At 39.7% G+C, this 19796-nt stretch overlaps 1 protein-coding gene across 1 annotated transcript in view; it reads right to left on the minus strand.

Moving 5' to 3' along the window:
* EIF2AK2 (eukaryotic translation initiation factor 2 alpha kinase 2) overlaps positions 1-19796 on the minus strand; it is a 294290-nt gene that overhangs the window by 136687 nt on the left and 137807 nt on the right. The window contains exons 5-7 of the mRNA XM_069234526.1: positions 17677-17806; positions 8167-8222; positions 4908-4985 (exon numbers count right to left, since the gene is read on the minus strand). Of these exons, the coding sequence (XP_069090627.1) occupies positions 4908-4985; positions 8167-8222; positions 17677-17806 (264 nt within the window). The remainder of the gene's footprint in view (positions 1-4907; positions 4986-8166; positions 8223-17676; positions 17807-19796) is intronic.

Below are 19796 nucleotides of genomic sequence, written 5' to 3' on the forward strand. Positions count from 1 at the left end.
GAGAGTACTCCCATGATGCTCTCCGTTGTGTAGGTAGTAACAGATAGGAGTGTACCAACGTAATAACATTATGTAGGAAGCTGCCTCTGTATCCACTATAAAAAAGTGAGATATAGTGTGCACAGAGTCGAGTGGTTCCCCAGAGGCTTACCAGAGGCTAAACTAGATAATACTAATGCTCTCTTTTGTGGTAGTGTGGTCGAGTGAGCAGGCAGGCTTATCAGAGGGCATTGCAAAGCATTTGTTGTACACACACAGAAAATAGAAGAAGCACACACTCAACTCCAGACCAATGGTTTTTAGATTGCAAAAATATACTTTCAGAACCACAAGATTCAGGTTGCAGGTAAGTACCTTAAAAGTATTGTATTTCACACAGGTATCGACAGTACTTTGTTTGAAATAGGTAAGTAATACAGTTTTTGAATTATTGGCAAAAAACTTTTTTAAATATGAACACACTGCAATTTTCAAACAGAAAAGTTAGCCCTGTTTACAGGTAAGTACAACACTTACAGTCTCAGTCTCTGGGTTTTAGGAAGTTCACTGGTTGGGGTTCAAGTTAACCCCAAACACCCACCACCAGCACAACGAGCCCGGTCGGGTGCAGAGGTCAAAGTTGAGCAAAATTAACATGGGCTCCTATGGAGACAGGGGGTACTCAGAATCCGGTCAGCCAGCAGGTAAGTACCCCCTGACTAAGAGGGCAGACCAGGGGGGATTAGAGGAGCACTGAAGGGGCCACAAGAAGGCACCAAACACACACCCTCAGCGGCACAGGGGTGACTGGGTGCACAGTGCAAACGGGACGTCGTGTTTCCAATGCGGGTCTATGAGGAGACCCCAGGGGTCACTCAGAGGCTGCAGGCTAAGTCCTGGGGGTGTCTCGTTCACGCCACTTTTCGGACAGGGAAGAGGGCTGCCTGCTGAACGATGAGGCATGGGGGATGGGTTTCTACAATACCTGGGGGCTGCAGGTGCAGTGTGTTCTTTAGGCGTCAGATATCTTCGTACAGAGCTTATGGTCAGGGAGGACCTCGGGATTCCCTCTGCAGGCGTCGTCGTAGAGGGGTGGAGAGGTCAACCCAGGGTGGGCACTTGCTAACAATCACCTGGGAATCCTCTCTTGCTGGGTGAACCACCTAGACATGGGCCGTGGGCATCGGGTGCACAGGGTCAGTACTCACGCATCCAGAGTGAGGTGGGAGTCCTTGGTTGTAGGTTTCTTCAGACAGAGCTGCTGTCCTCTGGAGTTCTTGGTCCTTTTGAGTGCAGGGCAGTCCTCTGGAGTTGGCAGATGTCGCTGGGTGTGCTGGATGCATCACTGGTCTTTTTGCAGGTTCTTTGAAGCAGGAGACAGGCCGGTAAGGCTGGGGCCAAAGCAGTTGTCGTCTTCCTTCTTCTCCGCTGTTGGTTTCAGCTTAGCAGTCCTTCTTCTTGTAGGTCACCAGGAATCTGGTGAGCTTGGTTCAGGGAGTCCCTTAAATCCTAGATTTAGGGGCATATTAGGGGTCAGAGGGCAGCAGCCAATGGCTACTGTCCCTCCTTGTGCCCATTCCCTTTGGGGAGGGGAGGCACATTCCTATCCCTATTGGACCCTGTCCTCCAAACCAAGATGGAGGATTCTGCAGGGAGGGGGTCACCTCAGCTCTGGACACCTTAGGGGTGGTGCTGGCGGCAGTGTTCATTACCTCCCTGTTTTCCCTAATTTTTCAGCCGGACTTGAAGCCAAAAGTGGGGCTTTGTCTGGGGGACGGGCATCTCCACTAGCTGGAGTGCCCTGAGGCACTGTAACACGAGGCTTGAGCCTTTGAGGCTCACCGCCAGGTGTTACAGTTCCTGCAGGGGGAGGTGTGAAGCACCTCAACCCAGGGCAGGCTTTTTTTCTGACCAGAATGCACAAAGTCACTCAGCCCATGTGGTCAGAAACTTGTCTGAAAGTGGCAGGCTGACACAGACCGGTCAGTTCTACACTAGTAGTTGGGCTAACATACAGGGGGCACCTCTAAGATGCCCTCTGTGTGCATTTTTCAATAAATCCCAAACTGGCATCACTGTGGGTTTATTGTGCTGAGAAGTTTGATACCAAACCTCCCAGTATTCAGTGAAGCAGTTATGGTGCTGTAGAGTTCGTAATGTCAAACTCCCAGACCATATACTCAATATGGCTACACTGCACTTAACAATGTTTAAGAATGGATGTAGACACTGTAGGGGCATATTGCTCATGCAGCTATGCCCTCACCCTGTGCTAGGGCTATAAGGCCTGCTAGAGGGGTGGCTTACCCATGCCACAGGCAGTGGTTTGTGGGCATGGCACCCTTAGAGGGGTGCCATGTTGACTTGGTCTTTTTCTCCCCACCAGCACACAGAAGCTGCAAGTCAGTGTGCATGTGTTGAGTGAGGGGTCCCCTAGGGTGGCATAATAAATGCTGCAGCCTTCAAGACCTTCCCTGGCCACAGGGCCCTTGGTAACATGGGTACCTTTTACAAGGGACTTAACTGTGTGGCAGGGTTGTGTAAATTGTGGAAACAAAAGTACAGTTTTAGGGAAAGCACACTGGTGCTGGGACCTAGTTAGCAGAATCCCAGCGCACTTTCAATCAAAGCTGGCATCAACACTAGGCAGAAAGTGTGTGTGTGTGGGGGGGGTTAAGCATGCCAACAGTGGCACTTCCTTACACATTAGTATTATTAAACTGTTTATCTTTTTCACCATTTTTGTAATGCCGGTTACCACGCTTTGCCTCGTTTGCCTAATACTCACAGCTAATGTATTTTATGCAAGAATACAGTTGTTGCAATACATGTTTGAAACATTTCTTTCTTATGTCAATCTTGGGTATGCAGTGTGACAGTGAAAGGGTCGATCTGTATCCATGATTTCCTTGGGAATCCGTATATGCTCATGTTAGAGGTTAAAAATCTGGTACCCTGGTGAGTTTAGGGGTTCAGATGATGCTCTGTGAACTAGGTAGGAATTGTGTCAACATTTCCATGATGGTATCAGCAGACCGAGTCCCTTTACAATGACGTTTATGATGACCTGATATATAGTCCTACCTAATTTGTAGGAACAGTATAACAATAGCAGCTCGACCCAAGGCCCCCAAACTCAATTACCAAACCAAGAAAGCATTTAAGCTATGTCACACCCCAAACACCCCCACTGAAGCTAGCTCCACTGCCAATTCCTCCTGGGCCTGGTAGTTATCCCTTAGAACTCATGACTGCGGCTGTGATCACCTATCTTGAATGTATTTTCACTGCATGTGAGCTTCTTTGTCTGTAATACAAAAAGCCTTGTGAGTTGTCAAATTGGTGCATGTAGGGAGTGCTCCATGTTTTCTAGTCATCGCCTTTTACAAATTATTTTGTCAAGTGACTGACTGCCCCTTTTGTTGTATTACTCATGCATGCCTAGGCAAAGGCACAAAAGATATATAAGCTAAAGGCCTCATTATGAGGTTGGCGTGCCGACCGTCGGCCAGCTAGCCCCATGGAGAGGAGACTGCTGCAGAGCTGGTGGTCTTCCCCTGGGGCCGATTACAAGGTTTCCACTGGGCTGACCATCAGAAATCTCAGATATTTGAGGTTTCAATCAGTCAGCCTACTGAAAACCGTGTGGCGGCATTGGGCGCTGAGACCAATGCCGTCGCACAGAGGGTCAACCAGCATCCCCTGCCACAGCAGACAGGTTTTATTCCAAGAGTGCTGGGAAGGAGGCCCCCCGAAATGCCCATGACAAGGTCTTGGGCATTGCAAGGCCCCCCCCATCATCCCCAGCACTTCCTTTCCACCAGCCTTTTCATGGTGGGAACCCCAACATAAAAAGGCTGGAGGAAAGGGGACTAGTGATCAGCATGGCGGCGCTGTACTCAGCGCCGCCGTGGCTAACCATGACTCCAACCACCGCCACTCCGTCAGGAACCATGTTCCTGGTGGTGATGGCTGTCCCCTGGCAGTCCGACCACCAAGGTTATAATGTGGAGGTTGGACCACCAGGAGTGCGGCAGCCCCACCGACTCTGCAAGTCTGGCGCTCTGAAGACCACCAGCTTGAGTGCCCTCTGCTCCTTCCGGGTCAGTGCACAGTTTATATAATAAACCCATACTATGTTGGAAGCAAAGTCCTGATGCAATGCTGTATCTAGGCGTTAGAACAGACAACACAAGAACTAGCATATTGTGTACATTGTTCCTAGTCTTGAAAAAGAAGTACTGAATACATATCATGCACAGGCTAACTAAACAAGCAACTTGTACCAGATATTCCTAGAAGAATATCAAGCGACAAAAATGTATGTAAAACATCATTGCTAAAAGCAGTGCAGTTAAAACGCATAAAATATGAAATATAAAATGAAGCAAAAAACAGGGGGAACCAACTTATGTTGAAACAACAGTAATAAGCCTGATTCGTAAACAGAGGAGGATGCACAGTCAAATTAATAGGGCAAATGTTTGCTACATCATACAACCTCTTCAAAATTCAAACAAGTCTATTTCTTTCACTTGCAGACCCGTTTCACCTTAGTAAATCAGATTATATCACTGCATAGAGAGACATTCATTAAAAGTGACAGTTTTTAGAAACATTTATGGCTTGCCAGGATTAGTGAAATAATAGGCAGGTCAGTAGTCATGTAAACCCTTGCTTAGATTCATATTATTGATGGACTATTACAGTTCACTCCCTCCGAACACCCCCCTTTTTACATCACATGTCAATGTGTTGTCTTTCATTCTTTCTCATGATCAGGAACACTGACAAAGAGATAGCATCCCGACTCTGGGCACCCAGACTCAAGTACCAAGACAGGAATGTATTATATTGAGGGGGTTCATACACTAAACACCCCACCTTAAACGTCATCGCTGTAGATTTAATTAAAATATTAGCCATACCGTACAGAGTCTACCTCTTGTTTGTTCTGCTCGTTAACCGGCTTCCTTGAAAAATTGGGCGCCAACGAAATTTCTTTTCTAAAAACAACAAAAACAAATGTCATTTAAACACTGGAATATTGCATTTGTGATGGGCCTGCTAAACAAATAGTGCATGCTGGGAACTGCAGTGCGCCTATCATAGATGTACAGTATAGTATAACGGCACACTACTTATCTACGTCAAAATTGCAAACGCCTATCAGTGGCGGGGTAAGGTTCGTGGTGCAAGAGAGAAAATATTTAAATCAAGAAGCTTAGTGCCTATCGTGCAGCACTTTAAAAAAACATTTTCTTTTTTGAAAGACTGTAAGAAATCATTTTCCAAGCAGCTGTTGATAAGTGTTACAACAGCTGCAAAAACCTTGGCAGCGGCCTCCAAGGAAGTTACATCAGGATAACTGTAGGGCCTTTAACTCTTAGGTTTGGAATTGGTTTTTTTTTGTAATCACTTTTCATGTTACAAGAAACTTCTGTCAGATCCGCCATACCCTGGAATCTGCCTGCAGAGCAAATTTTGGACATGTATCTCGCTATGCAGATAAACTTAAACAAGCATTTGCAATGCAACCGATCTCGCGTTTGCTTGAACTAGAGCAATTAGCATTGTAAACTCCTAACTGGACGTTTCTTGCCACATAAATTGAAAATGAAAACAAAACAGTTTCACATAACTAACTGGACTTTTCTTGCCATATAAACTGAAAAGTAAAAGTTTCACATAAGCGAGCTGAAGGCCACCATCAGTGCAAAGCAGACACACAAAGGGAAATAAAAGTTCACTCGTAGTGAAACCTATCAGCAAAAGTGCAATTATCCATGTAACCGGCAAAAGTGCAATTATCTACACATAACTGGCAAAAATGCAACTAACTATGTAACAGGGTCGATGTCATGCAAAGCGCTTGACTTCTGCCCAGTGAGATTGCGCTGCGAAAAAAGAGAAAAAGTAGTCCAGAAACCAGACAAAAAACTTGGAGCCTCGTATGTTTTCAGTACTTGGTCGCTGCGCTCGAGGAGGGCTAAACACCGAAAAAACGACTGGGCTTCAGCCCTCTACAATTCATGAAGAAATTAAGAACTCCACAGAGACAAATTCCAATGTAGAACTTATTGTGAGCCACTCAGGGACTCCTAGGTACATTTATAAAACCAGACTGTTAACGCTTTCTACTCTGATCATAAACAGGCATTTACCCATGTCATTTTAACAATAGGAATCTAGAATTCAACAGGTTATTTAGTAATTACGCAATAGGTTTAGAATATCCAGACACTGTAGATTGCACCTAATGCTTCCCCAAATCAATTGTCACCTTTTCACTGACCTCAAAAGCGTGCAACAAAAGAGGGGGCGTACCGCTGGACTCTATAGGAGAGGAAAGAAGTACTAGAGATGTTCATTGCTTTATGTGCAGCTATTTCTTCCACTATATGCTTATGGGCTACAACCAACATTTAGGCACTATTCTGACATTGTCAGCAAATGTGGTGATCAAATGCAGACAGAGACCCTCCCTCTTTCTTGCTGTAGGCATAAAAGGAAACAGAGTCTCACGCTATCAGCAATTTGCTGAGACTTCATCGACCTGAACCCTTCGGAAACTCCACATGGTGTAAGCTCCTGGAGAGTTCCTTCATAAGTTTATAGATTTCACCTATAAATAATATGTCCATTGAAATATAGAGCCTCCACTTTGGCAAATGGAAATTACACTCCCCCTGTCACTTTCTTGGTTATCCACTAGTCTGATGATAAATACATCAAACTATACAATAACCATTTTCTTTCTGTAATTACAACGCTTTTGTGACTTAGCACACCAAGGGAGTGCATGTCCTGCTCCTTCCTCTCTCTCCCCTTCTATTTTGTTTGCACACGTTTTCCGTTGCTCCCCACATCTCTCTCTCGCCACTCCTAGGCATCCTCTTTACACCCATACTTTCTAACCACAACCCCTATATTCCTCTCTCTTCCCTCTCTCATACACTGAACACTGCTGCAGGTCGGTGTCTCTCACTCCCCCCTCTCTTACGCTCTTTATCTGACTGCTGAGACAACTAGTAACTTCCCTTTATGATTTTGTTTTCTTGCCCTTTTTAGGTCGAGAGTGCAAGCACTTTGACCTGTTGTAAGTATTGTAACCTTCAACCACGACAACCGCACGCCTTCACTTTCACTTGTTCGTGGGCTTACCTTTTAAAAATCCTTTATCATCAATGGTAAATGCTTTACTTTTGTCCATCCTTGGGGCGGGTCTGTTACCGCCTTGCAGACTACCCCTGTTTCTTGGATAATTGCGTGATTGCCAATACTTTTGACTGCGAGCAAACTACTTTTTCTTTTTGTGTCTCTCCTTCGCGCGTATGCTCATGGCTGGCCGAGGTGCTTTGAATCAGCTTGCTTATGTCAAAGGTTTTACTTTTCATTTTCAATTTATGTGGCAAGAAACGTCAAGTTAGGAATTTACAACGCTAATAGCTCTAACTCAAGGAATTGCAAGATCCATTGCATTGCAAATGCTTGTTTTTTTCTGTTCTACTCTGTCAAGTTCTAAGCAGCCTTGTGTTTTCTTTAAGAACAATACCCTTATCCTCGTTTAATCTGCAGCATGCTGTGCTGTTGCTGTCAGATTTCCTATAAGCAAGCTTTGGATATAAGACTTCTCCACGAGGTAGTGGGGCCAAGCTGTCTAAAGTACTGGATTAGAATTTTCAAGATGCGGGCTCAAGTCTCACTTCTGGTATGATTTTATTCTTTATAAACATACGCAATGCTACGTTATGTTATGTTGGTTTGAATAGTGCACAAATGACCTGAGAGGATATCCAGGGGCTTGGGCAGGTATATTAGTGTGCAGTCACCAAGGTGCCTTATACGAACAGCCAGGTCCCCAGCTTCTGGTGAAATTCAAGAAGTGGAGATGCATTGAGGGAGGTTGTCCCATGTCTTGGGTGTGATGTAGGAAAATTAGCAACCTCCAGTTTTGCGTTTGAGGATGCGGGGAATGTGTGTGAGTGAAAATGAGGCAGAGCGCAGGTGTATGGTGGGTTAGTGAACGTGTAACATGTATTCTGATCCTGTGTTGTGTAGGGCTTTGAATGCATGCGTGAAATCATTAATCATTACGTTTGTTTATTTTCCCAGTGCCTGATATTGTTCTTTTAAAAATAAAATACAACAAAATACTAGCAGTGAATAGGAAAATAAAAGACTTACTTTGTTTTGCATTTCGATTGATCATTCTTTAGACTTTCTTCTAGTTTTGGTGTGTCCTATAATCAATAAAGTAAACGTTTAAAATATCATATGAATTTTACAATTATTTATATCATTTCTATTTTCTCTTATTATTGGCCGAGCTTTTTGCTATTTTCTTTTCTGATGCTATTTGTGTAGCCTTTTCCTCCTCAGCATCTACCTAAAAACCATATTACTTTATATTAATAGAGATGTCAGATGTGTTACGCTGTTGAGTCGCCTTTACTATTCCTATAGGGTTTTCCTCATACACAGAAAAATGCATTATCACACCAGGAAAAGGAGCCAACAAACTGCAAATCCGAGGACTGGTTTCAATCACATATCAACAGTTTAAGGCAAAACTCAGTGAATCTTCTAGTTGGCTAATAGCGGGCTATTCCCAACATTCAATGTGGCCGGGAGTTGTGTCTGGGGGGGGGGGTTCTACTATACATATAATTATTCACGTATATGTAAAATACAGGATACATACGTCTACAATGCTGCTGAAAAATTAGTTGCTTGGGGCTGTATTATGGGCTGGTGAGACGATACTGAGACATACATAAATAGGGTTAATCTAACTAAAATTACAAGCAAAATGCAGTGGCCACGTTATCGGGGATGCACTAGATGAGAAATTAGGGTTTTCAGAAAATGGCTAGGTCCCATTTGTAGAAATGCCAAACAAACCATAGATTGGCATCAATAACATATTTTATCAGTGTATTGTTATTGTAAGCATACTTTATTTTTAGGATGAGCATATAACACATTCAGCAAGTTAATTTAGCTGTTTAACTTAAGTGCACAGGCAAGAAAGTGCTAAGCCAACAAAGAATCTGTATTCAGATAGCATGGTAAGAGTGCAATTTAACTGTAAAAGCATTCTGCCTACTAGTTTAAGAGAATTGGAAAACATATATAATTTCTCTGTTGTATGCTCTACATGAAAGAAAAATAGATACAGACATAAACTACCAATTAATAATAAAAAGTGACAATTCACAAAATAAATTTACATTTACAGAAAAAATAGCTCCATTTACACTGGCCAGAAATTCACGTAAGGAATCCTGACAGGTATAAATGGGTTTGCTACGTCCTATTTCTCTGCCACCGTGATACAACCCATTCTCCACCCTCCCACCTTAGCCTTGAAAATGGTCACAGATTAGGGCAACCACCTCACACCAGATCATTAGGGACATTGTGTTCAGTCCAGTGCTTAATTTCTAAAAGAAAGAATGCTGGTGCCCAAAGCTCTGCTGCAGCACTGCTATGAAAAATCAGGGTGCCAAATACCAAGGCAGCATAGTCTTGAATTCACCTCAGAGTTCTTTAATCCGCTGCCAGACACTACTGCCCCTTTACCTTACTCTCTCTGATCCCTGTTTTCTCCCTTTGTGCTGTTTAAGACTTTCACTTCCTCCTTCTTTCCTATTTATGTGTTTTTACCTCTCTTGCTCGTGGTCAGTATCTGATGAGGTTAAATAAGTGCTGGTCTCCAAAAATGAGGGCCGGCAGCCCTCACCAGCAATCACCAGCTCAAATTAAGGACAAAAGTAGGTACTAGCTAAGTACTAATGGATGAGGATTAAAACTCTCCACAGAGTAAAAAAGACATTTCACAGACTGATGGCAACAGCAACTTCAACTGAGAGCTGGAGAAACACAGAGACAGTCCTACTTCAGTGAAAATCAACAGATTATACATTTTAAGAACATGAAAGATTTATATGAGATTTTCAACTCCTACCTGCAGAAGAACCTGTAAATTAGACACCTTAGTGATGCTCTCCTCTTAAAGGGGTAACACGTTATTCCACTCAACATCCAATAATACTGGAGGCGGAGTTTGGCCAGATCCATAATGTTCCTGCCCATCCCACTGTTTTCCTGCCCATCCCACTGTTTCCCTGCCAATTGCCCAGTACCTGCTCAGGAGTTTTAGCAGCCTTCAAATGTACCTGATCATGAGTTGTCACTGAGAGATGTCTGCAATGTCCCTGAGGCCCATTTAAAGACTTGAGCTGCTTGTGATGGAGCCAAGGCACAACTAATTAGGAGCAGTGAGAGAGAAGCTAGGATGTGACAGCAGGATGTTTGGACAAAATATTGTGATACAAAACTATTGAGTCAAGAATATCGGGGAATTAAAACTATCTTGAATAGGAATATCAAAGGTAACAATATTGTTTTCATTGTTGTTTTTAATATTGTTTTAGAAAACATTATTGTATAAAATATTGTTTGTAACTGTTATTTTATATGTATTTTGCATTAGTTTGTTTCATTTTATTTGTTTAGTATTTTTTCAAATTTGTATGTTTATGAAGATAATTTAGTAATTGCCAAATCTTTGAATTTTATTTGTAATTGTATCAATGTGTAAAGATTACGTATATATAATTTTGTTGGTGATAGGATGTTAATTTTTTTTAAGGGTGTGAGGGGATCTGTAAAAAATAAATATTTTAATTTAAATGTATTTTTTTTTAATAATGTGCAAATTAAGGTTAACATAATACATTCATTGTGTTAAAGTATTAATTTTACAAATAAGATTTCATATATTTTCAATGTATTGCTAAATTTGATTCAATTAAAAAAAGGAAACAGTATTTTACTGTAAATATCAAATTATGTTTTTTAATTATGGACATTTTGGAAATGAACATTTATTAAATGTAAATTTAGTACTGTACAACTTTTGTAAAATTAGATTTATTACATATTTTAATATATTTTAATATATAAAAATAAATATTAAATTTGTATTGGTAATTTTAGAACATTTTAATGATTTTTTTAAATGATGAAAATTGCTATGCTATTGTTGATAAATTGCTAGTATATTTCTATTTTAGTTTTATTTAAAAATGTTCAAAAAAGTATACATAATTAAATTATGAAAATAAAATAAATATTATGTATGATGTATTAGATATTTATTTGCAAATTTATATGATATGGGCTTATAGATTTTAATTTTAATAAATGTATTAATAAGGACTTGTTTTTTTTTTCTGTTAGAGAAATACATTCTGTTGTTTGGAACATATATTTTAAATTAATTTGATTTAGATGATATATGACTTATATTTTTATATAATTAGAAATATAGTGTATATGTTTTATATATTACACTATTTCTACATTTTGATTATTAATTTGTGTTATGGTATGTTAAAACATGTAGTAATATGAATAAATAATAACACATATATATTTTTAATAAATAGTGAGTAATATAATATTGTATATATTAATTAGTTTGGGTAATTGTATCTTCTAAGTACTTGTTATTTTATATATCACAAATTATGTGGGAGTATGGAATATTGATTGTGTACATAAATGTTTTTGTGTCCAACACCTTCCCCAAAATTGTTTAGATTGGAGTAGGAGTAGTGAATGTCTCCCCTTTATTGTCCAGCACTTTTCCCAGAATGATTTAGATCGAAGTGGGAATAATAAATGTTTACCCTTAAGGGTCCAATACCTTTCTCCAAATGGTTTAGTTTGGAGTGGGAATTGTAAATGTTACCCCTTAAGTGCCCAACACATTCTCCAAAATTGTTTACTTTGGAGTGGGAATATTTAATTTAACAATTTTAGTGTTAACTTAAGTTGTTAAAATGTATTCAGTGGGAGCAGCTTATGTTACTTAATTGATATTGTTGATGTTTATAAAGATAATTAACATTGCAGAAGGATGCATATTTCTAATAAATAACATTATTATTTACATATTCTCATAGAATAAAGATATGCAACACATTTTTCAAATCTTTATTTCAAAGTATATTTAATGTATATATATATATTTTAAAATATATGTTTATAGTTATAAAATGTATATAGAGACAAATAAAACGTGTACACCATATTTAAATACTGTTTTATGTTATTCATTTTTTGCTATTGTTTAAAATGTATTATTAATTGAGTTGTTTCATATACATATTCATAACATAATGTTTACATATTTTTAGTATATATTTAGTAACTGCATATTTCTATATTATTACTTAATTTATACTTTACAGTTCTTTACATTTTTGAGATTTTAAATATGTTTTACATGTTTAATAAATGTTTAAAATTTTGAGAACTCTTTTTAACATTTTTTACTTATTTTGTGATCATTCGTATAGACAAATAATATTTTTTTAGTTTCATTTAGTAGCCTTTTTTACTGCTACATTCTATTTTGAAGTCTATTTTGTCGTTTTGAGTCCATTTTCTGGAATTCAGGTCACTGGAAGGTGCTGCTGTTGGTCCAAACTGGTAAGTCCTTTTTAAATTTTTTTTTTTTTATGGTTTGGAGAATAAGGGGGTTATTACAACTTTGGAGGAGGTGTTAATCCGTCCCAAAAGTGACGGTAGAGTGACAGATATACCACCAGCAGTATTACGAGTCCATTATATCCTATAGAACTCGTAATATGGCTGGTGGTATATCTATTACTTTACCGTACCTTTGGGACGGATTAACACCTCCTCCAAAGTTGTAATAACCCCCTAAATCTACTAAATCTAGAGCTATTCACATTGGAAAAAGTAGGTCGGTTCTGGGTGGAAAAATAGGCTGCATCCATATTGCATTTTGGGCAGTTTCCTGTCACGGGCAATAGGTCTACTCACACAAGTGCGGTACCATTTTTATTGGGAGACTTGGGAAAATACAGAGTGGAAGTTAGTTTGTGGCTCCCCATGGATTCTAGAATATTTCAGCACAGAAGTGTGAGGAAAATGTGTTTTTTTAGTCAAAGTTTAAAGTTTACAAGGGATTCTGGGTAACAAAACATGGTGAGAGCCACGTAACTCATTCCACCCTGGATACCCCTAGCTGTTTCGTTTAAAAAAATGTACAGGTTGGCTAGGTTTCCCAATTTATCAGCTGAGATAGGGCCCAAAATCTAGAGAACACCACATTGGAAAAATGTGATGCATCCATTTTGCATTTTGGGCCATTTCCTGTTGCAGGCGCTAGGTCTACCCACACAAGCGAGGTACCATTTTTATCAGGAGGCTAATGGGAATGCCAGGTAGAAGGTTTGTGGCTCACCATGTATTTTAGAACGTTCTATCACAGAAATGTGAGGTTATGTGTTTTTTTTAGTCAAAGTTTGAGGTTTGCATAGGATTTTGGGTTAAAAAAAAACGCGTCAAGAGCCACAAAAGTCCGCCCACTCTGGATAACCCTAGGTGTGTAGTTTTTAAAAATGTACAGGTTGGATAGGTTTCCCTAGGTGCCACATAAGCTAGAGTCCAAAATTTAGAGCTACCCACATAGGAAGAAAAGGGTCCGTTTGGGGTAGAAAAATGTGCTGCATCCATGTCGCGTTTTGGGCGGTTTCCTGTCACGGGTAATAGGTCTACTCACACAGGTGGGTAGACTTGGGGAAATGTCAGGTGGAAAGAAGTTTGTGGCTTCCCACAGATTCTAGAACTTTCCATCACAGAAATGTGAGAAAAATGTGTTTTAGTCAAAGTTTGAGATTTGCAAAGGATTCTGGGTAAGAAAACATTGGGAGAGCCAAGCCCGTCAGCCCACTCTAGATACCCCTAGGTGTCTAGTTTTCAAAAATGGACAGGCTGGCTAGATTTCTCTAGGTACCAGCTCAGCTAGGATCAAAATCAAGAGCTACCCTATTGGATAAAGAGGGTCCATTTTGGGTGAAAAAATGAGCTGCGTCCATGTTGGCATTTTGGGCCTTTTTTGGTCATAGGCACTAGGTCTACGCGCACAACTGTGGTACTATTTCTATGGGGTGACTTGTGGGAGCATTGAATAGTAGAACATTTGTCATTACCATTGGATTTCGCTTCAGTTGTGCCTTACAAATGTAAACAAGTGTACAAGAAAGATGACATTTTGAAAAATACCTGCCAAATCATTCACTAGTGCGGGTACTCACAAATGCAGAAATTGTTGAAGCAGATATGCTAATTAAGAAAATTATTAATGATCTATATGTTATTACTAATGACAAAATGTACAGAGAAAATAATCATAGAAAAATAATGTGCATGTTAGAAAATGTGCCCTCGGGGTATGGTCACCATATGTACTAAAACGACTGAAAATTTGCAAAATAATGAAAATATATGAGAAAAATGTAATAATATGTCATAATGAGATGTATAACCTATGTTTTACATTAACTTATAGTACTAAGTTAGCTGAACTAAAGGCCTAGTTCCACTGGGCTTCGCACACTAGAAACATGGAAAAACCGGACGCCTTGCAAAGGACTGGAAACCGCTTTATGCAACCTTGACACGTTTGAAGTTTAAGTTACTTAGCTAGAATTTTCTGCAATGTACCGGCGGACAGGAGATGATGAAGACAATTTGATACAATTATGTGTAGAGCAGGCTAAATGTACTTTCCCAGGACTTGAACAATAGAGGCACTGACTGGAGAGTGATATGCAACAATTTTGATACCTGAAGGGCCGGAAGATGAGGGCATCGCATGAAGATTCAATCCGCTTATTATGACTTGGGACATATGAAAATTAGTAGATTTGGTAAACAAAAACTATAGGTTAAAGTCATATCTGCTGACCGACTGACCAATTACCAATTAGTGGGATCGACTGGGAGACTCTCACAATAAGGGGTGCGAAATAGAGCGTTGCAGGGAGGAAATTGATGACGTCAGGAGACGCTGTCCGAGGTGCTGATATTGGGTTCACACTGTGAGCCTGATCCGCAGCTGACTAATTGATGACCTGAAGATGAAGACTGTCTTGTTGCTGATCCATCCTGATAGGTAGCTATGAAAATGTGACTGACTATTTTTATGTCTTTTCTTCTAGGTATCAACTGCGCTGTTTTATAGAGATTCACACTTAGGTAGAATTTCCCAAACTGATGTTTTTCTCTAAATTGTTTTCGCATGAAGATCCCCATGCTATGCTAATCTTGGTAAGGTAGGCTGTTAGGGGTGACGTTGACACTAGCAAATGACTGACAAACTTAATTGCTGAATTACATTATGAATGCTGGTATTCATAGCTTATGGTATTGCATTGTCGCATATGTTTTCTTTAAGAAATAATGGGGGTCATTCCGACCCTGGCGGCCGGCGGTTTGCTGGCGGGAACACCGCCAACAGGCTGGCAGTGTCCCGCCAGCAAGTATGACTGTGGCGCAAAAGCTACGGCCATACCGCCGGCCCCTCCATTTTCCCGCCAGGTTTCCGCCTGGCGGGCATAATCCCCAGGGCAGCCGTGGAAAGGCTGGCAGTAAGGGGACGCACTTGGCATGGGCAGCGCAGGGGCCCCCAGGCGTAGCCCCATCGCGCATTTCACTGCCCGAATTTCGGGCAGTGAAATGCGTGACGGGTGCTACTGCACCCGCTGCACATCAACATTGCCACCGGCTCTATTACGAGCCGGCGGCAATGTTGATGTGCCATTTCCGCTGGGCCAGCGGAAATGTCGGAATAGAAAGGCACGAATACCGCCGGCAATGGTGGTATTCTGTCTCCCCCGGCCTCGGCGGTCTCGAAAAAAGACCGCCAAGGTCGGAATGACCCCCAATGTCTTCTATTAATGAAATAATAAAAAGTTTATTTGAATAAAGTTTGAACTAATGGATGATTTAGAATTGTAAGCAACAGGGAAATAAAAATTGTTAACTCCTTACCGAGTTGTGGTTATTCATGAGTAGATAGTTTTGAAGGTGAATTCCTACAAAATGTCTCATGATAATTGATGTCATTTATTGGTTCAATGGTCACTGCATGAATAGGATACTTCATGCGATTCAAAAGGTTCATCGACCTATATGGGTCTTCTTGTAAGTTTACTTACTAAGGAACAGGCGCGCTAGCAAAACATAGAAAAATAATCACTGCTCCTAAACTCTATATTGTGTGCCCATTTCAGCAATACATAAGTTTTCTTCATACCCCCTTTTCCACTCTGCCAATTTTGCTATAAGATTTGGTCTATACTTGTACTCAATGAAAGACCATTGTACAATGCAGCTCAGTTGTTTGTTCAGGGTAACTTGGCTTCTTGGAGATCCTAAAAACCTTATATATCCCCTCAACCAGAGGGGTCTAGCGGACGTAGCTGTATATTGCTTTTGTCAATCTGCCATTGGGACAATAAGTTACAGATGAAAATGTTGCCACAAACTTGCAGTTTTTTCCTACTCATTTTCAATATTTCTTTATTTCAACAGTTATTTTCCTTGGGAAAACCTTAAGGGATCTACAATATACCCCTTGCTGAATTTGGAATTTTGTTTAGTTTTCAGAAATGTAAAGCTTTTCTGGTTCACCTATTGGTTTCACAATGGTTTCCACCACAAATGTGAAGCAGATTGAGAGCACAAAAATAGGGAAAATAGGCTACCTAAATTAGTTTTTTTATTGAGCTGTGTATGTTCCTTTAAGAGGAGAAGATGGTGACTTCAGTATAGTAAACAGGATTTGGATGCCATTTTAGGGACAAAAAAAGACACTTTTATCTAGAGGACTATTTCCCTATTTTAAACACATAATATTGCTATATTTTGTCTATTTTGTCAGCCCCCTTCAGGGAAATCCACAAACCCCCTGGGTATCTTTATAATCCCCAGGATGTTGGAAAAAAGAACACAAATCTGGTGTTAGGAGTTTAATAAAGTACCAGAAAAAACATACACAGACGTAGCTATAACACTATAATGGTATCATACTGGATACCCTGTCCTTGGAGAAGTGAAAGGATGTATGGTGATACTTTAAAGATGAACTCCGGGTTAAAAATGCTGATAAGAGAAATCTCCCGCTCAGCACTTATTGAACCTCTGTATCAAGAGACAGTCCTAGAGGATGAGACCATAAATGAGTACCTTAAGAGAGGCATCTATTATACAGACCAAAGCAGAGACGAGAGGAGAAAAAAGAGAACAGAGCATTTTTTCAGATCCACAGAAAGTACAGCTTGATATTATATTAGGAGTGTTGTGGCTACTTATCACCTACCGCTTCAAGAGCTAATGTGATGGTGTTCAACTACATTTATGTATTGACATGGATTACAAAGATATGTGGTTTCTGACACTGTTTATAATGTATTTGTGCATGTGTATATATATTTTATATGTGCGTGTATGTATGTATATATATATATATATGTATATATATATATATTAATAATAATATATGTATAATAATATATATATTTGAGATTTCATGTGTATATTCTTCTGTCTCCCTACTCACCTTTTGCTAATTTTTGCTAATGAGTTTGCATTTTAGCAGATTACCTATGAGTAAACGAAACTGGAAGTTAAAAATACTCTACGGTATAAGAAAATAAATGCAACATTAAAAAAGCACCTAGGGATATTGGGCTAGATGACTAACAACCTTGTTTATTTTGAAGCTTTGTAAACTGCTCATAGTGTTTTGCAATTGTATAACACCAAAGGATTAATGAGAAAGCCAAACAAATACAGCAAACATGACATTACCTCCATAGTCCAACTTGTTGTAGGCATTTCCTCAAGCGCCAACTGAGCAGCCTTCTGTTTTGCAACCTTTTTATTTTTTCCTTCTGCTTCCTTATACACTTTGTTGTCAACTACTGCACAGTAAACAAGCCTACAAAAATAGCACAGCCTGTTAATTCAACTGAGGTTTTTTATTAAATGATTTTGAAATGGTTTTCATTACTGCAGTTTGCATCCATTTACTATGTAGTCCATCATTCTTGGTACATTCCTCATTGCACAGAGGTAATTCCTCAAACCAGGCACAAAGAACAAGCTTTCCCTCATGAGAAGAAAGGAAAATGTTACTTACCCTGTAACCATCTGTTTGTGGTATGTAATATTGTAGATTCACATCGTGCGCACTCCTGCCATCTAGTGTTGCACCTGGATGTGCGCACAATGTTTTTCCTCGAATAATTCTTCTCAAGTCACAAGGTACTGTGACTCCGCCTCTTGTTTGCAACGCACATGGTCATTAGCTCCATTGTTAGATTGTTCTCAGCACGGGGTGAGAATAAAGCAGGAGCAAAGTGATACGGGAGTGAGAGAAATAGAAAGATGACCATGCAGATGAGGTAAGAAGGAATGACAACTGCAGCAGACAGAGGCGTCTGGGTGGAAGGGTAGTCGCATGTGAATTTACAACACTACATCAAGGGAAAAACATATCAGTTTTTAAGGTATTAATCCCATGGATAATCATAAAACAAAATGAGGCTAAGTGGTTCCCCAATAAATCTTAATTTATTGCATCCCTTCATGTTCATATAGTACATCAACATTTTTTATTATAAATCGCCACATTTATCTTTTGTTTAAAAAAAATGTTTTACAAAACAAAACAACTAACAAAATCACATCTCACACCACACTACACAGTTTCCTATCAGTCACAAACTCATTTGTATATATCAGTTAAATCCACTAACTTAATATATTGCATCTAACCAACTAATCACAAACAAAACCAAAAGGACTAAAATCCCATAGTAAACATCATACATGGAAAAATACAGGTTGACTTCCACCTTATTAGCAAGACGTCAATTAAATTACAGAGGTATGGATCAAATTGCTTTCATAACTCATATTTGATCCCAGTGTTTCATTACAGATCAATGCAAAATGTGGCTTTTTGATCTGAAACATTATTTGCTAGCCACTTTTTACTATACATCTGTAATTTAACTGAGGTCTTGCTAATAAGATGGAAGACAACCTTTATTTTTCCATGTATGATGTAAACTGAGTGAGTGGATATGGATGACAGATACAAATGAGGTTATGACTGGTAGGAAAGAGTGTAGTGTTATGTGAGATCTGATTTTGTTAGTTGTGTTGATTTATATAAAACACTTTTTTAAACAAAAGAAAAATGTGCTGATTTATAATACAAAAATGTTAATATACTATATGAACATGAAAAGATGCAATAAATGAATATTTAAAAGAGGGGACCACTGAGCCTCGCCTTGTTTTATGATTATCCATCTGATTAATACCTTAAAACCTGATAGGCCGACCAGATTTTTTTCCCTTGATACTTCATTTCATGTTCCCTGCCCCGTTTCCTAAGTGAATACAGGGAGCCCCCTTTTTCAAGTTTTTTTTCTACAGCACTACATGCCACAAATATATTCTTGGAGGTTAAGTAACATTTTCTGTTCAAGGCAGGTCTATCTGCAGCTACACATGCTGTGCACAAACTGTAAAGCAGCTCTGCCCTAAAAGGAGGGAAGCCTGTTTATGTTGCAGAGGCCTGAAAAAGGGTACGTAGTACAGCCTGCCCAACATTGGCTTGTTGGTGGTCTAATACATCTACACAGTAGTGTTTAGTGAAAGTATGTGGTGTAGACCAAGTAGTTGCTCAGCAAATGTTTGCTATGGGGATATTCATGAGGAAGGCCATAGAGGCCCCTTTCTTCCTAGTAGAGTGGGCTCTTGGAAGAGCAGGTAAAGCCCTTTTAGCTTTTATGTAACAGGTCTGGATGCATTTGACTAGCCGTCTGGCTATGCCTGATTTTAATAAAGTCCTCCCCCTTAGGCAATTCAGAAAAAGCAACAAACAGTTGTCAAGTTTTCAGAAAGGGCTTTGTCCT

This window comes from Pleurodeles waltl, chromosome 5 (genome assembly GCF_031143425.1).
Source record: "Pleurodeles waltl isolate 20211129_DDA chromosome 5, aPleWal1.hap1.20221129, whole genome shotgun sequence".
Taxonomy (NCBI): Eukaryota; Metazoa; Chordata; class Amphibia; order Caudata; family Salamandridae; genus Pleurodeles; species Pleurodeles waltl.